This window comes from Gymnoscopelus microlampas (genome assembly GCF_963454915.1).
Source record: "Gymnoscopelus microlampas genome assembly, chromosome: 5".
Classification (NCBI taxonomy): Eukaryota; Metazoa; Chordata; class Actinopteri; order Myctophiformes; family Myctophidae; genus Gymnoscopelus; species Gymnoscopelus microlampas.
This window is the reverse complement of record NC_139942.1, coordinates 17,667,571-17,683,250: the sequence shown is the minus strand read 5'-3', so window position 1 is coordinate 17,683,250 and position 15,680 is coordinate 17,667,571. Positions and strand designations below refer to the sequence as shown.

At 41.3% G+C, this 15,680-nt stretch overlaps 1 protein-coding gene across 1 annotated transcript in view; it reads left to right on the top strand.

Annotated features, from left to right (window-relative positions):
* The window catches only part of LOC311045956 (major facilitator superfamily domain-containing protein 8-like), a gene marked incomplete at both ends in the record, with an annotated part of 29,503 nt that overhangs the window by 7,944 nt on the left and 5,879 nt on the right, over positions 1-15,680 (top strand). Inside the window, 4 exons of the mRNA XM_084058028.1 lie at positions 62-141; positions 5,646-5,940; positions 9,237-9,310; positions 13,623-13,836. Coding sequence (XP_083914154.1) covers positions 62-141; positions 5,646-5,940; positions 9,237-9,310; positions 13,623-13,836 — 663 coding nt within the window. The remainder of the gene's footprint in view (positions 1-61; positions 142-5,645; positions 5,941-9,236; positions 9,311-13,622; positions 13,837-15,680) is intronic.

Genomic DNA, 15,680 nt, shown 5'->3' with positions numbered 1-15,680 from the left:
ATTCTGCTTAGAGGATTAAGTTTTCATTGAATCTCTCCTTTTCCTCTGTTGTGTTTTGCAGGCCCAGCATTCAACTTGTTTCTGCGACTGTGTGATTTCAACCTGGGGCCATTCGTTGTGAACAAGTACACATCTCCTGGGGTAAAAGATCGTCATTAACCTTGTGGTCTCTTCCACAGCAGCCCCGGTCGTATGCCCCCTTGAATCTGATGTACCGGGTACATGCATTGTTTCTGTGCTTGGGGGGCCCTGTATCCACACACATCCATTTCCCTCTTTTGAGCGTCTCTCTCTCTTCGTAGAGTAGATACCACTATCCTGTGGTTTCTGATGAGACTTAACTACTTAACCCATTGAGACCTGAAGCCGAGTCTACATGTCTCCTAAATCTCAACAGTATTCTGAAAAACGTATGTTTCTATATCAGTGGTGCTCAATCTTTTTCATGTCAAGGACCCCCAAAATTATACGTATTTGGCCGCGGACCCCCATCAAAATATTTTGTTCCAGGGACCCCCAGAAGCAAAGATTTGAGTTAAAAATGTTCGCTTTAAAAATATATGTATTCAAAGATATGCACACATTTTCACGATTTTTCAAAAATAGCAGATCTACAAGCTCGTAGCGCGGCACTCGGTGCCGCGCTACGAGCTTGTAGATCTGCTATTTTTGAATAGCCCAAAGTGTAAAATAATGTTTTTTAGCACAAATCAAAAAATGACAAAGTTCCAGTATTTTATACTTTCTAATGCTGTCAGATTTAAAATCACCAGGGCCTCATTATGAGGACTGATAATGATGCATCTTGTAAAGTTTTTCTGAATGGTTTGCGTTTGATGACTGGACCACGTTAGGGCGCATGAATAGCTCATTGGAGGATTTCATATGACAAGTGATCTCTAAGTAAGGAACAATTGCTCAAATGTGATGGTGTTGTGAACTTGTAGATCGTCTGTGTATGCGATTTCTGCAACACTTAACTTAAAACTTGTGTCTATAATGCATTATGATGCGCTTAAGGCTTCATAACACTTGCTATAGGTGTCTATAATTATGCATAGCAACGTTATTATTTGCCGTTATAATACGTCATAAACCTTGTTATAAGTTGTTATGCATAATTATAAATATGTATAATGAGCGTTATGAAGCCTTATAAGTGCATTATGATGCGTTAGACCTGAAGTCTTACCCGAAAGTTTGTGAAACTCTTTGAATTTTGAACTCTTTGAGTTTTTAAGACGTTCGCCTTTTCATGTCATGCACAGAGTAGGGACGCCAGCTTGAAAGTGCGTAACAAATCTTTTCCACAGTCTGCACACGTAGCCGAACTTTTCCAAGAGTGTGTGACCCATATCTCTGAGCTACAATTTACATTTCCAGAACCCTTGATCCATCAAAATGTATGATTTGGTATCTGCGGATTGTGAGCCATACAGCTCAAGGAGATTTCATTCCTCCGTCTATGGAGTGGGATGGAGGTTATTCTTTTAACCCAACTTGTTTGACTGTAGGCAGGACAACCTACAAAGTTAGGATCGGATTTGCATGAAACTTTGTGAACAGTTTGGGCACGGGGCAGGGAAGAACTGACGAACCTTACCTTATGTACCTAGTCGTACAACAAATGGCAAAAAAATCCGATCTACAAGCTCACAATGCATCGCATGGGGACGCGTTGTGAACTTGTAGAGCTGCTATATTTGCTACAAAAGAAAAAGATAGATTTTCGGCTGTGGTGTAAAGTAACTAAGTACGTTTACTCAAGTGTACTTAATAGCCGATAATAGTACTGTACTTAATAGCCGATCTACAAGCGTTGTGAGCTTGTAGATCTGCTATTTTCAAACATTTTAGTACTTTTACTTTTGGTACTTTAAGTACATTTTGATACCAATACGGTACTTTTGTACTTTTACTCAAGTAAATTCTGTATTCCGGACTATTACTTGTAACAGAGTACCTCTGCATTGCAGTATTGAAACTTTTACTTAAGTAACACATATGGCACAAAAACGCACAACTTTCAAAATGGTTCACGTAACACCATGCAACTATCAGCTGACCTGAGAGGAGACCCTACATTGTTGGTCCTATATAACAGAACAGGGGGTCCTGGAGAGCTCATTTAACACACATTGACATGGGGAGATGCCATTTCTTGACAATGGCATCGCGTTGGTGGATCTTTTTCTAGTTTTTGTGTTTTGTATTTTGTATTGCAATTCTGTTCCCCAATAATAATAATAATGCTTTTGTGTTCTATACAGTATGCTTATTGTGCTACTCATATTTTCTACAGCGTGCTGTAAAAAAATAAAATGCCCTCCTGCAATTTGGAGATAACATGTACCCTTGCAGTTAAACTCTCAGAGTTAAAGCTGCCATCTGGAACTTATTTTAATGAATAAAACAAACCAATCTGGATGTTAGGGTATATTAATACAATATGAATATAAAATACAAATATATCTCTGCTGTCGGGCAGAAACCAGCTAATGATAATGGAAAAAACAAAACGAAAAGTGCAGTTAGGAGGTTTTGTCCATCATTGATAAGAACAGCTAAATGGACCTCCACCCCCCATTGGTGGAGCTGGTTCAGCAAAACGTTTGAGGATCCAATGGAGTTAGCTGGTTTTGTCAGAAATGCTTTTTAATACTTTTCATTGGTTCAATAGTTTTTGTTGTTCAATAGCACTGATTTATGAAAAAAATGACATTTTTAGTTGGTTTCTGCCAGACAACGCCGATATATTATGTTCCCACTCGCTTGAAAGGCCTGTAATGTACTGGTACTGCATGTTTAATTTGTACAACTTATGATATATACGAATGCCGGTATATTTCCTACCGTCAAATATCACGTCAACCCGCCTTGTTGCCTGCATTGTTATCCTCTCACGTGAGTGTGAACAAACTGTATTAGGTTTAGCGATCCCTATACGTGGAATGATTTACAACTCACTTTACACATTGACTCCATGCTTTTATTGGGGCAATTTGGAAATCTGCTCGCTAATCTTGTTTTTAATCCTAATTGTTTTCATTAGGGTGTCTTATTATAATTTTTTGTATCATTGTTTTCTTTTCTATACTCTGTTCCCTGCTTGCTTTTCCAGTACATAACCTGGGAACCGGGTACGCATCTGTGTCATTTTAAGATTTTTTTGGCTATTCAAAAATAGCAGATATACAAGCTCATAGCGCGGCACCGAGTGCCGCGCTATGAGCTTGTATATCTGCTATTTTTGAAAAATCGTGAAAAATGTGTGCAAATCTTTGTAACTCAAATCTTTGCTTCTGAGGATTCTACAAATGTTTTCTAAATCCTAACCGTTTTTGAAAAAATATATTTGCTATACTATCAGTGGTTCTCAAAAATGATATGGCCGTGGACCCCCACCTCAAAATATTTTGTTCCAGGGACCCCCAGAAGTTGTAAGAGAGTCAAAAATGTTCGCTTTAAAAAATATATAGAAGATTTGCACACATTTTCGCGATTTTTCAAAAATAGCAGATATACAAGCTCATAGCGCGGCACTCGGTGCCGCGCTATGAGCTTGTAGATCTGCTATTTTTGAATAGCCAAAGAAATCTTACAATGACAGAGATGCGTTCCCGGTCTTAAAGGGTTAATATTACGATTCTGTTCTTTTTTTTTTAGTCATCGGCATCATTGAAAACGAGGGTCCTGCCCTCAGTGTATTTCCGAGAAAATAGATAAAGGTTGAATGAGTGAGCGAGTTCAGGCCAGACGACTCAAAGGCGCACCTGATTCCTGATCAGCTGATCACTCACATGCTCACTCCATCTGATTGGGGCCGGGCTAATCTTTGTTCCCTGGAACGCCGGACAAATACATATACTTTTGGGGGTCCTTGACATGAAAGACGTTTGAGAACCACTGATAAATAGCAACATTAGGTGTGTGATATATCGTCCCGTTTTAGTGACGATATGTATCGTTTTTGAAAAAAATATATAGTTTTGGGGAAAAAAAGAGGATTTGTTTGCATTTGCTTTTTTTCCCCCCAAAATATTTTCATAGTAAAATGTGCCATATATCGTATCGTATCGATATCGTGAGCCCAATATCGTGTGTTGTATCGTATCGTGAAATTAGTGTATCGGCACACTCCTAAGCAAAAAATCCCCAGAAATGTTCACTTAGAAGAAAAAAAAAAAAGTTTTTGAAATATATTTATGTTTTTTTTTTTTTAAATAGCCAAAGAAATCTTAAAAATGACACCGATGCGTTCCCGGTCTTAAGGGGTTAAACCTCCCTGCTCATTCTTTGTGCTGCTGCTCTGCCATCTTGCTGCTCTGCCGCTGCTTTGTGCTCTGCTCTATGAAGGCTTTTTTTTGCGCTCCCACCACCACCACCCCAGCATCCACCTGTGGGGGCGCTGTTCCTATAGGGTTCCCTTATGGGGGGTCGGGTGGGGGGGGGGGGGGGTCTGTTTCATTCCCTGTCCAGATCTGTTTGTCAAAGCGTATTTCATGCTTACAGGGAACGAATGGAACGAGACGGAGCCTCGACGCCAAATATGCTTATAAATATTTATGCTCAATATATTTATGTTTATGCACGATAAATATGTTTATTCAGGGGGCGCCCGCTGGCCTAGCGGTCCCGGCGCATACCACTATAGGCTGGTAATCCAGCTTGGAAAAAGTACTCAGATGTTTTACTTAAGTAAATGTATCACTACTGCAATATAGAAAGTAAAAGTTCGGAATTCAAAATGTACTTGAATAAAAGTACAAAATGTACTTAAAGTACCAAAAGTAAAAATACTCATTATGCAGAATTTCAAGTGTGTTTCAAATGTATAAAATCATTTGAAAATAGCAGATCTACAAGCTCACAATGCGTCGCATAGATCGGCTATTTTCAAATGGCCAAAATGTATATAGGGCTGAAGTGGTTAATGTATGTTTTTTAATAATAACACAAATCTACAAAGTACCTAGTAACTAAAGTTTTCAAATAAAAGTAGTGGAGTAAAAGTACTATATTTATATATAGTATTATATTTGGATCCGAGATGAAGAGTAGAAGTAAAAAATTGGAAATTGGAAATAGTCAAGTAAAGTACGAATACCTCAGAATTGTACTTAAGTAGAGTACTTAAGTAAATGTACTTAGTTACTTTCCACCACTGATAAAAGGTAGAAAGAGACCCCAAAAAATATCTTATATATATATATATATAGGGTTGTCCGATGTTGGCTTTTTTACCGATAACCGATATACCGATATTGTCCAACTCTTAATTACCGATACCGATATCAACCGATACCGATATATGCGGGGATTATTGTGATTAGGGTAAACTCAAATTTCATATCACACACACCATATACAGTAAGAACTCCTGTAACTTATTTATAAAGCAAAAAAAAAAAAGTTTTTTTTCTTTTTTTCAAAAACCGATACCGATATTTTCCCGATATCAATTATTATGCTAATATCGGCCGATAATATCGGGAGGCCGATAATATCGGACATCCCTATATATATATATATATATATATATATATATATATATATATATATATATATATATTCAATCCCATGTTGTCTGATTGAACCATATCATCTCTATTCTCCCTTCCCTCGCGTTTCCCCCCCCGTCATAGATCTTCATGTGTCTGATGTGGACGCTGCTCCAGTTTGTCATCCTGGGCCTCTACTGGGACCTCCCCCCCATCGCGGGGGAGGACCTTCAGCTGACGGAGCTGAAGGTGGAGGAGGAGGAGGACGAGGAGGAGGGGGAGGAGGTGCCGCTGGTGGGGGGGTCCGACGAGGGGTCCGCGGTGCACACCTACCGCGCCGTCAACTCCGCGGACGACGTGGAGACGGCCTCCACGGCGTCCGAGACCGAGCCCCCGTCCCCGTCCGCCGCCAAGGTCCTCAAGAACATCAGCACTAGTGGTGAGGAGAGACTCTCTCAAACTCTTTCATGTCAAGGACCACACCCAAAATGATATGTATTTGGCCGCGGACCCCCCCCATCTCAAAATATTTTGTTCCAGGGGACCCCCCCCCCAGACGCGAAGATTTGAGTTACAAATGTTCGCTTAAAAATACATGTACTGTATGTTCAAAGGTTTTCACACATTTTCACGATTTTTCAAAAAATAGCAGATCTACAAGCTCGTAGCTTGTATATCTGCGATTTTTGAATAGCCGAAGTATAAAAGGTTCAAATGACTGTGCCTATACATATTTATGCTATATTAACACATTTTGTTGGGAACCCCCCCCCCCCCAAAGGACCCCTGGGGGTCCCCCCGGACCCCACTTTGAGAACCAATGGTTTAGAGCCGTGGTTCTCTCAAACCCCCCCAGGGGTCCTTCAGGAGTTGCGGGTCTGTAAACTCTGAGAGTGTGCAAATGTAACCAAATGGACCCTTCCGGGTCCATTTGGTTACATTTGTACACTCTCAGAGTTGGAGTGGATTGGGGGGGGCGTCCCACGGATCGGGGTGGTTGGCCTCATGCATGTCAAACTGCAGGGGGTCCTTGACATTGAAAAAAGAATGAGAACCCCTGGTATGGAGTACAGGATGAGGAGAGGTTTCAATACTAATGTTACTCATGTTCTGTTATGCACTGTAGAATATTCACTGTCATTCACTGTCACACACACACACACACGCACGCACGCACGCACACGCACACACACGCACACGCACACACTCTCCAGCTTTCGGCTTGAATACAAAAATCCTCTATGTAAATGTATCCTCTGGAAACACCAGTTTTGAGTTCGTGTCTGCTGCGTGTCTTTGTGTGTCTGTTGCATGTCAGTGTGCGTCTGTTGTGTGTCAGTGCGTCAGTGTGTGTGTGTCAGTGTGTCTGTGGTGTGTTAGTGTGTCTGCTGTGTCAGCGTGTGTCTCTGTGTGACCGTGTGTCAGTGTGTCTTAGTGAGTGTGTATGTTGTGTGTCAGTGTGTGTGTTGGTGAGTGTCAGTGTGTGTCTGTTGTGTGTGTCAGGGTGTGTATACATATGTAGGCAGGCGTCCTATTGGATTAGTGTCAAGTGAAGTTTGTATCAGATGCCAGCAGTGTGTGTGTGTGTTCCAATATTGATGAACAAGCACTGGACGCTGTTTGTGTGTACTGTATGTGTGTGTATGTGCGCGCGCGCGTGTGTGTGTGCATGTGTTCGTGCGTGCATGCCCGCGTCTGTGCGCGTATGTGTGTGTGTGTGTGTGTCAGACCTGTCCTATTGATTCCCGCTCTCTTTGAAGGGGAGAGAACGGATGACTGCCGTGGTCGACTTTGGCGGACGAAATAGATACAGAATTCATAATGTAGTGAAACATTCTGCCCATTGATTCCGTCAGCTCTTTGAAGGAGAAGCTGGCAACACTCCAGCGGCTCCCTCCGATTCAAAGTGGAGAAGAACCTTCCAGCATATACTGGAACGGCACATAATAGTGCATTCTAGTGCATGGCGGAGATAGCCATGAATTATTGATCAGGCCCCGACGTTTTGAGTGAGGATTAAAAGCCCCTGGCGGAGTCGCAGCGACCAGGTCCGTTTCATGGCTTCCTTTTTCACTCCTACACAAGCTGCTGGAGTTCTGCTTTAGTACTGTGTGAACCACGGGGTATCAAAGTGCGGGCCGCGGCCCCTAGGAGGGCCGCTAGGGGGGGGGGCAATTACAAAGGAGGGAAAAATGACTATATCATAGATAGATGGATAGATAGGTAGGAGGCAGTGGTGTAAAGTAACTAAGTAGTAAGTACATTTACTCAAGTACACTTGACACTAGTACACTAGTACTTAAGTACAATTTTCAGGTACTTTTACTTTACTGGAGTATTTCCAATTGTCTATACAAAGTACTTTTGGTACTTTAAGTACATTTTGATACCAATACTTTTGTACTTTTACCCAAGTAAAGTTTTACTTTTACTTGTAACAGAGCACTTCTACAGTACTTCTTTCACCACTGGTAGGAGGGAAGGTAGGTATAGGTAGGTAGGTACTTGGTAGGTAGGAAGATAGATAGATAGTTTTATTTAAATTCAAGTCGTATGATTATTGTGCCAGTTTAACCACTTTCAACCTGGTCATATTGTACCGAATTGTTAAGACATCCAAATCTTTCAAAAAATGTTGAAAATAACTGATCTACAAATACAGCGCGTCGCATCACAGTAGCCTATGGCTATTTGGGGGTCTGTTTCATGGACAAATGTGGGAATCCCTGGTATACACAGAACAATGTGTTTATTAAAAATATTTTTTTTGGGGGGGGGGGCTTTTTTGAGTGGTGCCAAACACTCACAAGGACTGACTTTGTGTGTGTGTCTGTCCGTCCATCCGGGTGTCCGTATGTTTGAGCATGGCCTCAACAGCTGCAGCTGATTGCAACACAAGGATGCAACCAGTTACACTAATTAAACACTAATCAAACACAAGCAGGAGTGAAGGCACCACTCACTTCACACTGGGTGTGATTTTTTTCAGCGCGAGAGCCTTCTCAATCTCAGCCACTCACTAGACCAGTGGTTTATCCACCTTTTTCTGGACCAGGGTCCGCCTGAAAATCTCGAAAGCGTTCACGGCCCACCCATTTGACCACTTAAAGTGGGTTAAGTGGTCAGACGGGGTGGGCCGTGTGCATTTTCGGAGCAATGAAACTAACGCAGTATACTTTTACGTTTTGTATGTATTGGTATCACTTATCATTAACCACGTTAAGACCGGGAACGCATCTGTGTGTAATTTTAAGATTTATTTTGGCTATTCAAAAATAGCAGATCTACAAGCTCATAGCGCGGCACCGAGTGCCGCGCTATGAGCTTGTAGATCTGCTATTTTTGAAAAATCTTTGAGTATATATATATTTTTAAAGCGAACATTTGTAACTCAAATCTTTGCTTCTGGGGGGGTCCCTGGAACTAAATATTTTGAGATGGGGGTCCTCGGCCAAATATCAATATCATTTTGGGGGGGGTCCTTGACATGAAAACGTTTGAGAACCACTGACATAGCAACGTAGGTTTTTTCAAAAAACTGTTAGGATTTAGAAGAAGAGATTAGGTTAGATTAGATTTTGTAGAATCGGCCTCAGGTCTTAATGGGTTACAATCGTAGTGTTTTGCCAGTTATTTGGGGGCCCATTTGCAATACACTCACGGCCCACCAGGGTTGAGTATCACTGCACTAATCTCTCTCTCTTTCTCTCTCTCTCTCTTTCTCTCGTTTGGTAGAGTTGCTTCGAGAGGAGGTGGTGGTTCTGCTCACGGCTCAGTTCATCACTCTCTTCAACCAGACAGCACTGGAGGTGAGTGCAGACCACACACACACACACACACACACACACACACACACACACACACACACACACACACACACACACACACACACGTGTGTGTGTGTGTGGTCCAAAACCAGTGGAGGAATAAGTACTGTAACTCCTATTGACTCTTTAAGACCGGGAACGCATCTGTGTGTCATATTTAGATTTTTTTTTTTGAAAAATCGTGAAAAGTTGTGCAAATATTTGATTTTTTTTTTTTTTTTTGCGGACATTTGTAACTAAAATCTTTGCTTCTGGGGGTTCCTGGAACTAAATATTTTACAAATGTTCGCTTTAAAAAATACATAATCCAAGATTTTGCCATAAATGTTCAAGATTTTTCCAAAAATAGCAGATCTACAAGCTCATGAGCTTGTAGATCTGCTATTTTTGAATAGCCAAAGAAATCTAAAAATGACACACAGATGCGTTCCCGGTCTTAATGGGTTAATAGTAGTAATACCATAAAGCATCAAAGTAGCAGATCTACAAGCTCGAAAAGCGGCGCGACGCTTTTTGAGCTTGTAGATCTGCTACTTTTGATGCTTTTGAATTTGAATCCTGAAACGTTTTGGACAAAGTAACAATCCTGTATTCAAAGTGTTACTTGAGTGAAAGTACAAAAGTATTGCCGTCAAAATATACACACATGTAAAAGTGCTCATTATGCAGAGTGTTCCATTACACAAGTTTTTAAAGGTTTTCAAAATTTGGTCAATCTTTCAAAATTTGCCGAAGTATCAAACAGAGCTTAATTGGATAATGTATATTTTGTAACAATAAAATAAATATGCCAAATAATGGTATTGGAGTACATCATTTTTCTCCGAGATGTAGTGGAGTAGAAGGATTGAAAGTATTGGAAAACGTTGAAATACTCGAGTAGATACTCAAAATTGTACTTGAGTAGTGTACTTTTCCACCAAGGCCTGTGAAGTTGGCACTTTAATAACTAAAGTGATTAAACAGCTGGCAGAGACTCAGAGGAGTACAGTACAGTCGATATCGTGCGCCTGTTATTGCGAGTTACTAATTACTGTAATGGGAACATGATATCCACTCACTGCCTACATCACATCTACGGTAAATAATGACAACCCTTTCTCCCCTTTAACCCATTAAAGCCGGGATACGCGTCTGTGTAACCACTCCATCCATATTTTATACTTTGGCTGTTCATTTTTCAGGAAATGACAAAAACAAAAAGTGGAGTTAGGAGGTTTTGTTCATCATTGATAAGAACAGCTGAATGGACCTCCAAGCTCACAATGAGGTTGGAGGTCGAAAGGGGGTGGAGCCTGGAGTCAGCAAAACCCAGCTAACTCCACCCCACTTTGGTGGACTTAGTTGGTTTAGCAGAAAGTTTGAGGATCCAATGGAGTTATAGCTGGTTTTGTCAGAGGCACTTTTTAATACTTTTCATTGGTTCAATATTTATTTTACCAACACACAGTAAAGGGTGTTCAATAGCACTGATTTTTGGGGGGAAAAAATGCAAAAGCGGGAAAAATGGAGTTGGATGGTTTCTGCCGGACAGCAACGACACAAGCTCATAGCAGCTTGTAGATCTGCTATTTCTGAAAAATCTTGACCACAGGAAAATACGTTTTTCAGAAAACTGTTAGGATTTAGAAGACATTCATAGAATCTCCCAGAAGCAAAGATTTGAGTTACAAATGTTTGCTTAGAAAAAAAAGAAATATATATATATTCAGAGATTTGCCCAAATCTTCACGATTTAAAAAAAAAATAGCAGATCTACAAGCTCGTAGCGCGGCACTCGGTGCCGCGCTACGAGCTTGTAGATCTGCTATTTTTGAATAGCCCAAAGAAGTCTAAAAAATGACACCGTTTATTTTCCCGGTCTAAATGGGTTAAGCCCATGATTAAGTGTGAGTCTTAAGTTTGGGTCTGAGCCAGTGGGCAAAGGCAAGTTGTTGTTCTCTTTCTGCAGATTCTGCTGTTTACATGGATTAAAGTTCTCTGTTGCCACGACCGATTTCATTCAGTCATTTGGATTCTATAGAAGTCAGCATGTCTTCTATGCAGTGGTGGAAAAAGCACTACAATGTTTTACTTAAGTAAAAGTAGCAATGCCACAATATAAATATACTCTGTTACAAGTAAAAGGCCTGTGTTCAAAAAGTTACTTGAGTAAAAGTAAAGTGTGTATGTTTTATAATGTAATAATTTACATATCTACTGTAGTAACTAAAGATATCAAATAATTGTAGTGGAGTAAAAGTGCAATATTTTCCTCAGAGATGTAGCTGAGTAGAAGTAAAAGTATTGGAAATTGGAAATACTCCATTAAAAGTAAAAAATATCTCAAAATTGTACTTAAGTACAGTACTTAAGTAAATGTACTTGGTTACTTTACGCCACTGCTTCTATGGAAGCAAGTCATGCACCGACAATAGCCAATCTACAAGCTCACAATGCGTTGTGAGCTTGTAGATCGGCTATTTTCGGTTATTAATGATCTTATAACGAGTATTTGAATTGGCCAAACTAGCGATAGAAGTTAAAAAGCATCTTCCAATGAAACCCTAAGTCTTTGGTATATGACCCGGCCAGGGCATAGAACAAGGCCTCTGAGGTGGTCCATATCCAATCAATAACGCTCTATCTGTTTGTCTTAGCTTATGAGGATATTAAAAGGTTAAAATAGTCAGCCTTAATGGCCCGGGGCGGCTAGCGTAGAGGCCCGGGCACCTAGGCTGCTAATGCAGTCCGACAGCGTGTCGCGCGTTCGACTCCCGATGCCGACGACCTTTTGCTGCGTGTCTCTCCCCATGTCTCTCTCCCCATTTCCTGTCAGTCTACTGCAGGGGTCTTCAACAGGGGGTCCGGGACCCCTAGGGGGTCCTCTGAGTTACTACAGGGGGGGGCTGCGAAATCTTTGTGTGATATGATTTTTTTAGTTTTTACATTAACCACTTGAACCCTATGATCCCTTTTCTGAGGAGAACTTTAGCCAAAAATAGCCGATCTACAAGCTCACAACGCCTCGCGCTTCGAGGCGTTGTGAGCTTGTAGATCTGCTATTTTTGGGAAAGAGGTATGGGTGTAGAGGGGAAAAAGAGCAGACCAAGTAAAAAAAAAGATGTTTTTTCTGAAACACAATTTTATACAATACAGAGGGGGTCCCTGCTTCATCTCTCTCTCAGCTAGGGGGTCCTTGGCCTGAAAACGTTGAAGACGTTACTGTATTCTATCAATAAAGGCATAAAAACGCCAAAAATATATCTAAAGAAACAAATAGTCGTTTTAAATGAATAGATAGTTTACTGCAAAGGTGGGCAACCATGTGTTTTTCATCTACCAGTAGATCAGGTTGGGTCGATCAGGTCGATCAAGGGACAAAAAAACAAAAAACAAAACAAACAGACAAAGACATTGGTTTCATCACTTTGATAGCATTTTCCTCTGCAGATGGTCAGACTTTATCGTCGTTAACATCATGATTCATTATTCTGTGCATTATTGTCATTAGCAGCCTATATATATAATAAGACTATTTTCACTGTGGACTTGGCTGGTGATGGTGGTACATCAGATCTGTCAAGCCTTGGAATATAGACGGCGTCGTAGATCACACATACCCCAGAAGATTGCCCACCCCTGTTTTTACCACCCCTCCACCCCTCCATTTCTCTCTCTCGCTCTTGTTCTGACGGGTGGAAACCTCATTATGTCCAAAACTGTTACTTTTCACGATTCAAATTCAAAAATATCAAAAGTATCAGATCGACAAGCTTCGCGCCGGGTTTTGAGTTTGCTACTTTTAATGCTTTTGTGTGACGCTGTAGTATGATAAAAAATCACACCCAGTGTGAAGAGAGTGGTGCCTATCGTGACTTTTACGTGTTTTTACTCATTTTAACATCTTTTACGTATTTTTACTCATTTTAAGTATTTTTACTCAGTTTAAGTATTTTTACTCAGTTTAAGTATTTTTACTCAAAAGTGTGTGTGTGTGTGTGTGTGTGTGTGTGTGTGTGCGCGCGTGTGTGTGTTGCACTCCTGTTTGTGTACAATTAGTGTAACTGGTTGCATCTTTGTGTTGCAATCAGGCGCAGCTGTTGTGTGATTAAAACCCAGAGATAAGAGGTTTCTGCCCGACAGCAATGATATATTATATGGTATGGTATAGGCCATACACAGTATAAAATGTTCTAACAGTTTAGTTAAAAGATGCTTACTGTGTTGCAAATAATATTCCTCTCTCTCTCTCTCTCTCTCTCTCTCTCTCTCTCTCTCTCTCTCTCTCTCTCTTACACACACACACACACAGACCATGGTGACTCCTCTGACTCAGCGTTACTTCGGCTTCGGGGAGCTGGGGAACAGCGTGATGTACGGCCTGTGCGGCGTGGAGGTCATCCTGGGCTTCTTCTTCGTGCGCTGGCTGAGCAGCCGGGTGGCGGACCGCGCCGTGCTCGCCGCCGGCCTGCTCATCTGCTGCGTGGCGTGCGTCTGGTGCCTCGTCTTCCTCACGGACCCCCGAGGTGACTGACTGACTGACGCTCGCACGCACGCTCAACGGACCACTTAAGTTCATTAACTCCCAACTACTTGTTAATGAACTCGGAGTGTACGAAATTAATAATGTCGGGTCCATTTGGTTACGAATGATGAATTAATTGGTCATCACTAATGGTCATTATGAGACGGCACCACTTCGGTCTCACTCTGCGTCTCATTGGCAGTTCAGAAACCTGCCTACCAGTGGAAAAATGTCATTGCGACCTCCCGTTCGCTTGTTATGATTTTAGTGCTTTTACTTTTGGTACACTACATGTTGATACCGATACTTTTGTACTTTTACTCGAGTACATGTTGAATAGGCTCTATGCACAGCAGCCATATTGGAAAGAAATTGGGCCGCCTCTTACTCCCTTCACAGGTGTTACCAATGACACTAATTAGGGCTCTGTTCCATTCTGGTCAAACAGAGTCAGGGTGCTGATATTGTGCATGTTGGCTCACTTGGTTTCCAAATGGCCCCTTGCGGGTGTGTAACTCTTGAGAGTGTACAAATGGAACCAAATGGACCCGTAAGGGTCCATTTGGTTCCATTTGTACACTCTCAGAGTTATGGGGGTCCTTGCAATTAAAAGGTTTGAGAACCACTGTGCTACACTAAATGGAACAGAGCCTTCATTAGTGTCATTGGTAACACCTGTGAAGGAAGGCTCTATGCACACACAGCAGCTGTGCATAGAGCCTATTCCGGACTTGCACTTTGTAACGGAGTACTTCTACATTGCCGTATTGATACTTTTACTTAAGTAAAACATTTGAGTGCTTTTTCCACCACTGCTGAGGAGTCATATAAGGTTACACTCTTGTTGAATCGAGCGTGTCCTGCAAATTATGTCACTGAGCAGCAGGAGGCTGTAAAGCCGGCAAACATGAGCTCATGTTTATGTTGGCGTGTGTGTTATGTTACCGTCACGATTTATGAGCGACGGGCACTGGACAGGAGCTGTTGAGCGGTCTGTTTCTGGGGAGTAACTCGATACAATGTGAAAGGATTACTAGAAATAATTTAATTACAGTGAAATGGTAATTGATTACAGTTAACTTTGAAACATGTACTATTATGATACGCTTGCGTCACTACTCAGAACATTGGTGAAATTGCATTTTTGTGGTGGGAATGTTGGAATGCACACAGTTAAATACTGCTTAGTTTCACCCATTAAGACATGGAACGCATCTGTGTCATCTACAAGCTCATAGCGCGGCACCGAGTGCCGTGCTACAAGCTTGTAGATCTGCTATTTTTGAAAAATCGTGAAAATGTGTGCAAATCTTTGAATATATATTGTTTAAAGCGAACATTTTTAACTCTATTCTTTGCTTCTGGGGGTCCCTGGAACAAAACATTTTGAGATGGTGGTCCGTGGCCAAAATACATATCATTTTGGGGGTCCTTGGCATGAAAAAGTTTGAGCACCACTGATATAGAAACATACATTTTTCAGAAAACCGTTTAGGATTTAGAAGACATTTTGCGGAATCGGAACCTCAATGGGTTAACCAAATGGACTCAAAATGGACGCCGTCCCGGACCCCAGTTTTGGGTCCGTTTTACTGTGCAGGCAAACATTTTACACAAACGGTACATTGTGGTTGTAGATCACAATGATAATCCATAAATAAATACCAGGAATCTCTCTATGTCCACCTGTAAGTTCTTCATGCAATTGACTACACATTTGACAGATGTTTTGCTGGGACCCAAGGAAGTGCAGTGTCGGATGTCTGTCGGATGAGCGATACATAAAAAGGACCACAGTGGAAATAAGCTATTTGTTGTGTTTTTTTTTATCCTTTTGGCAGATGT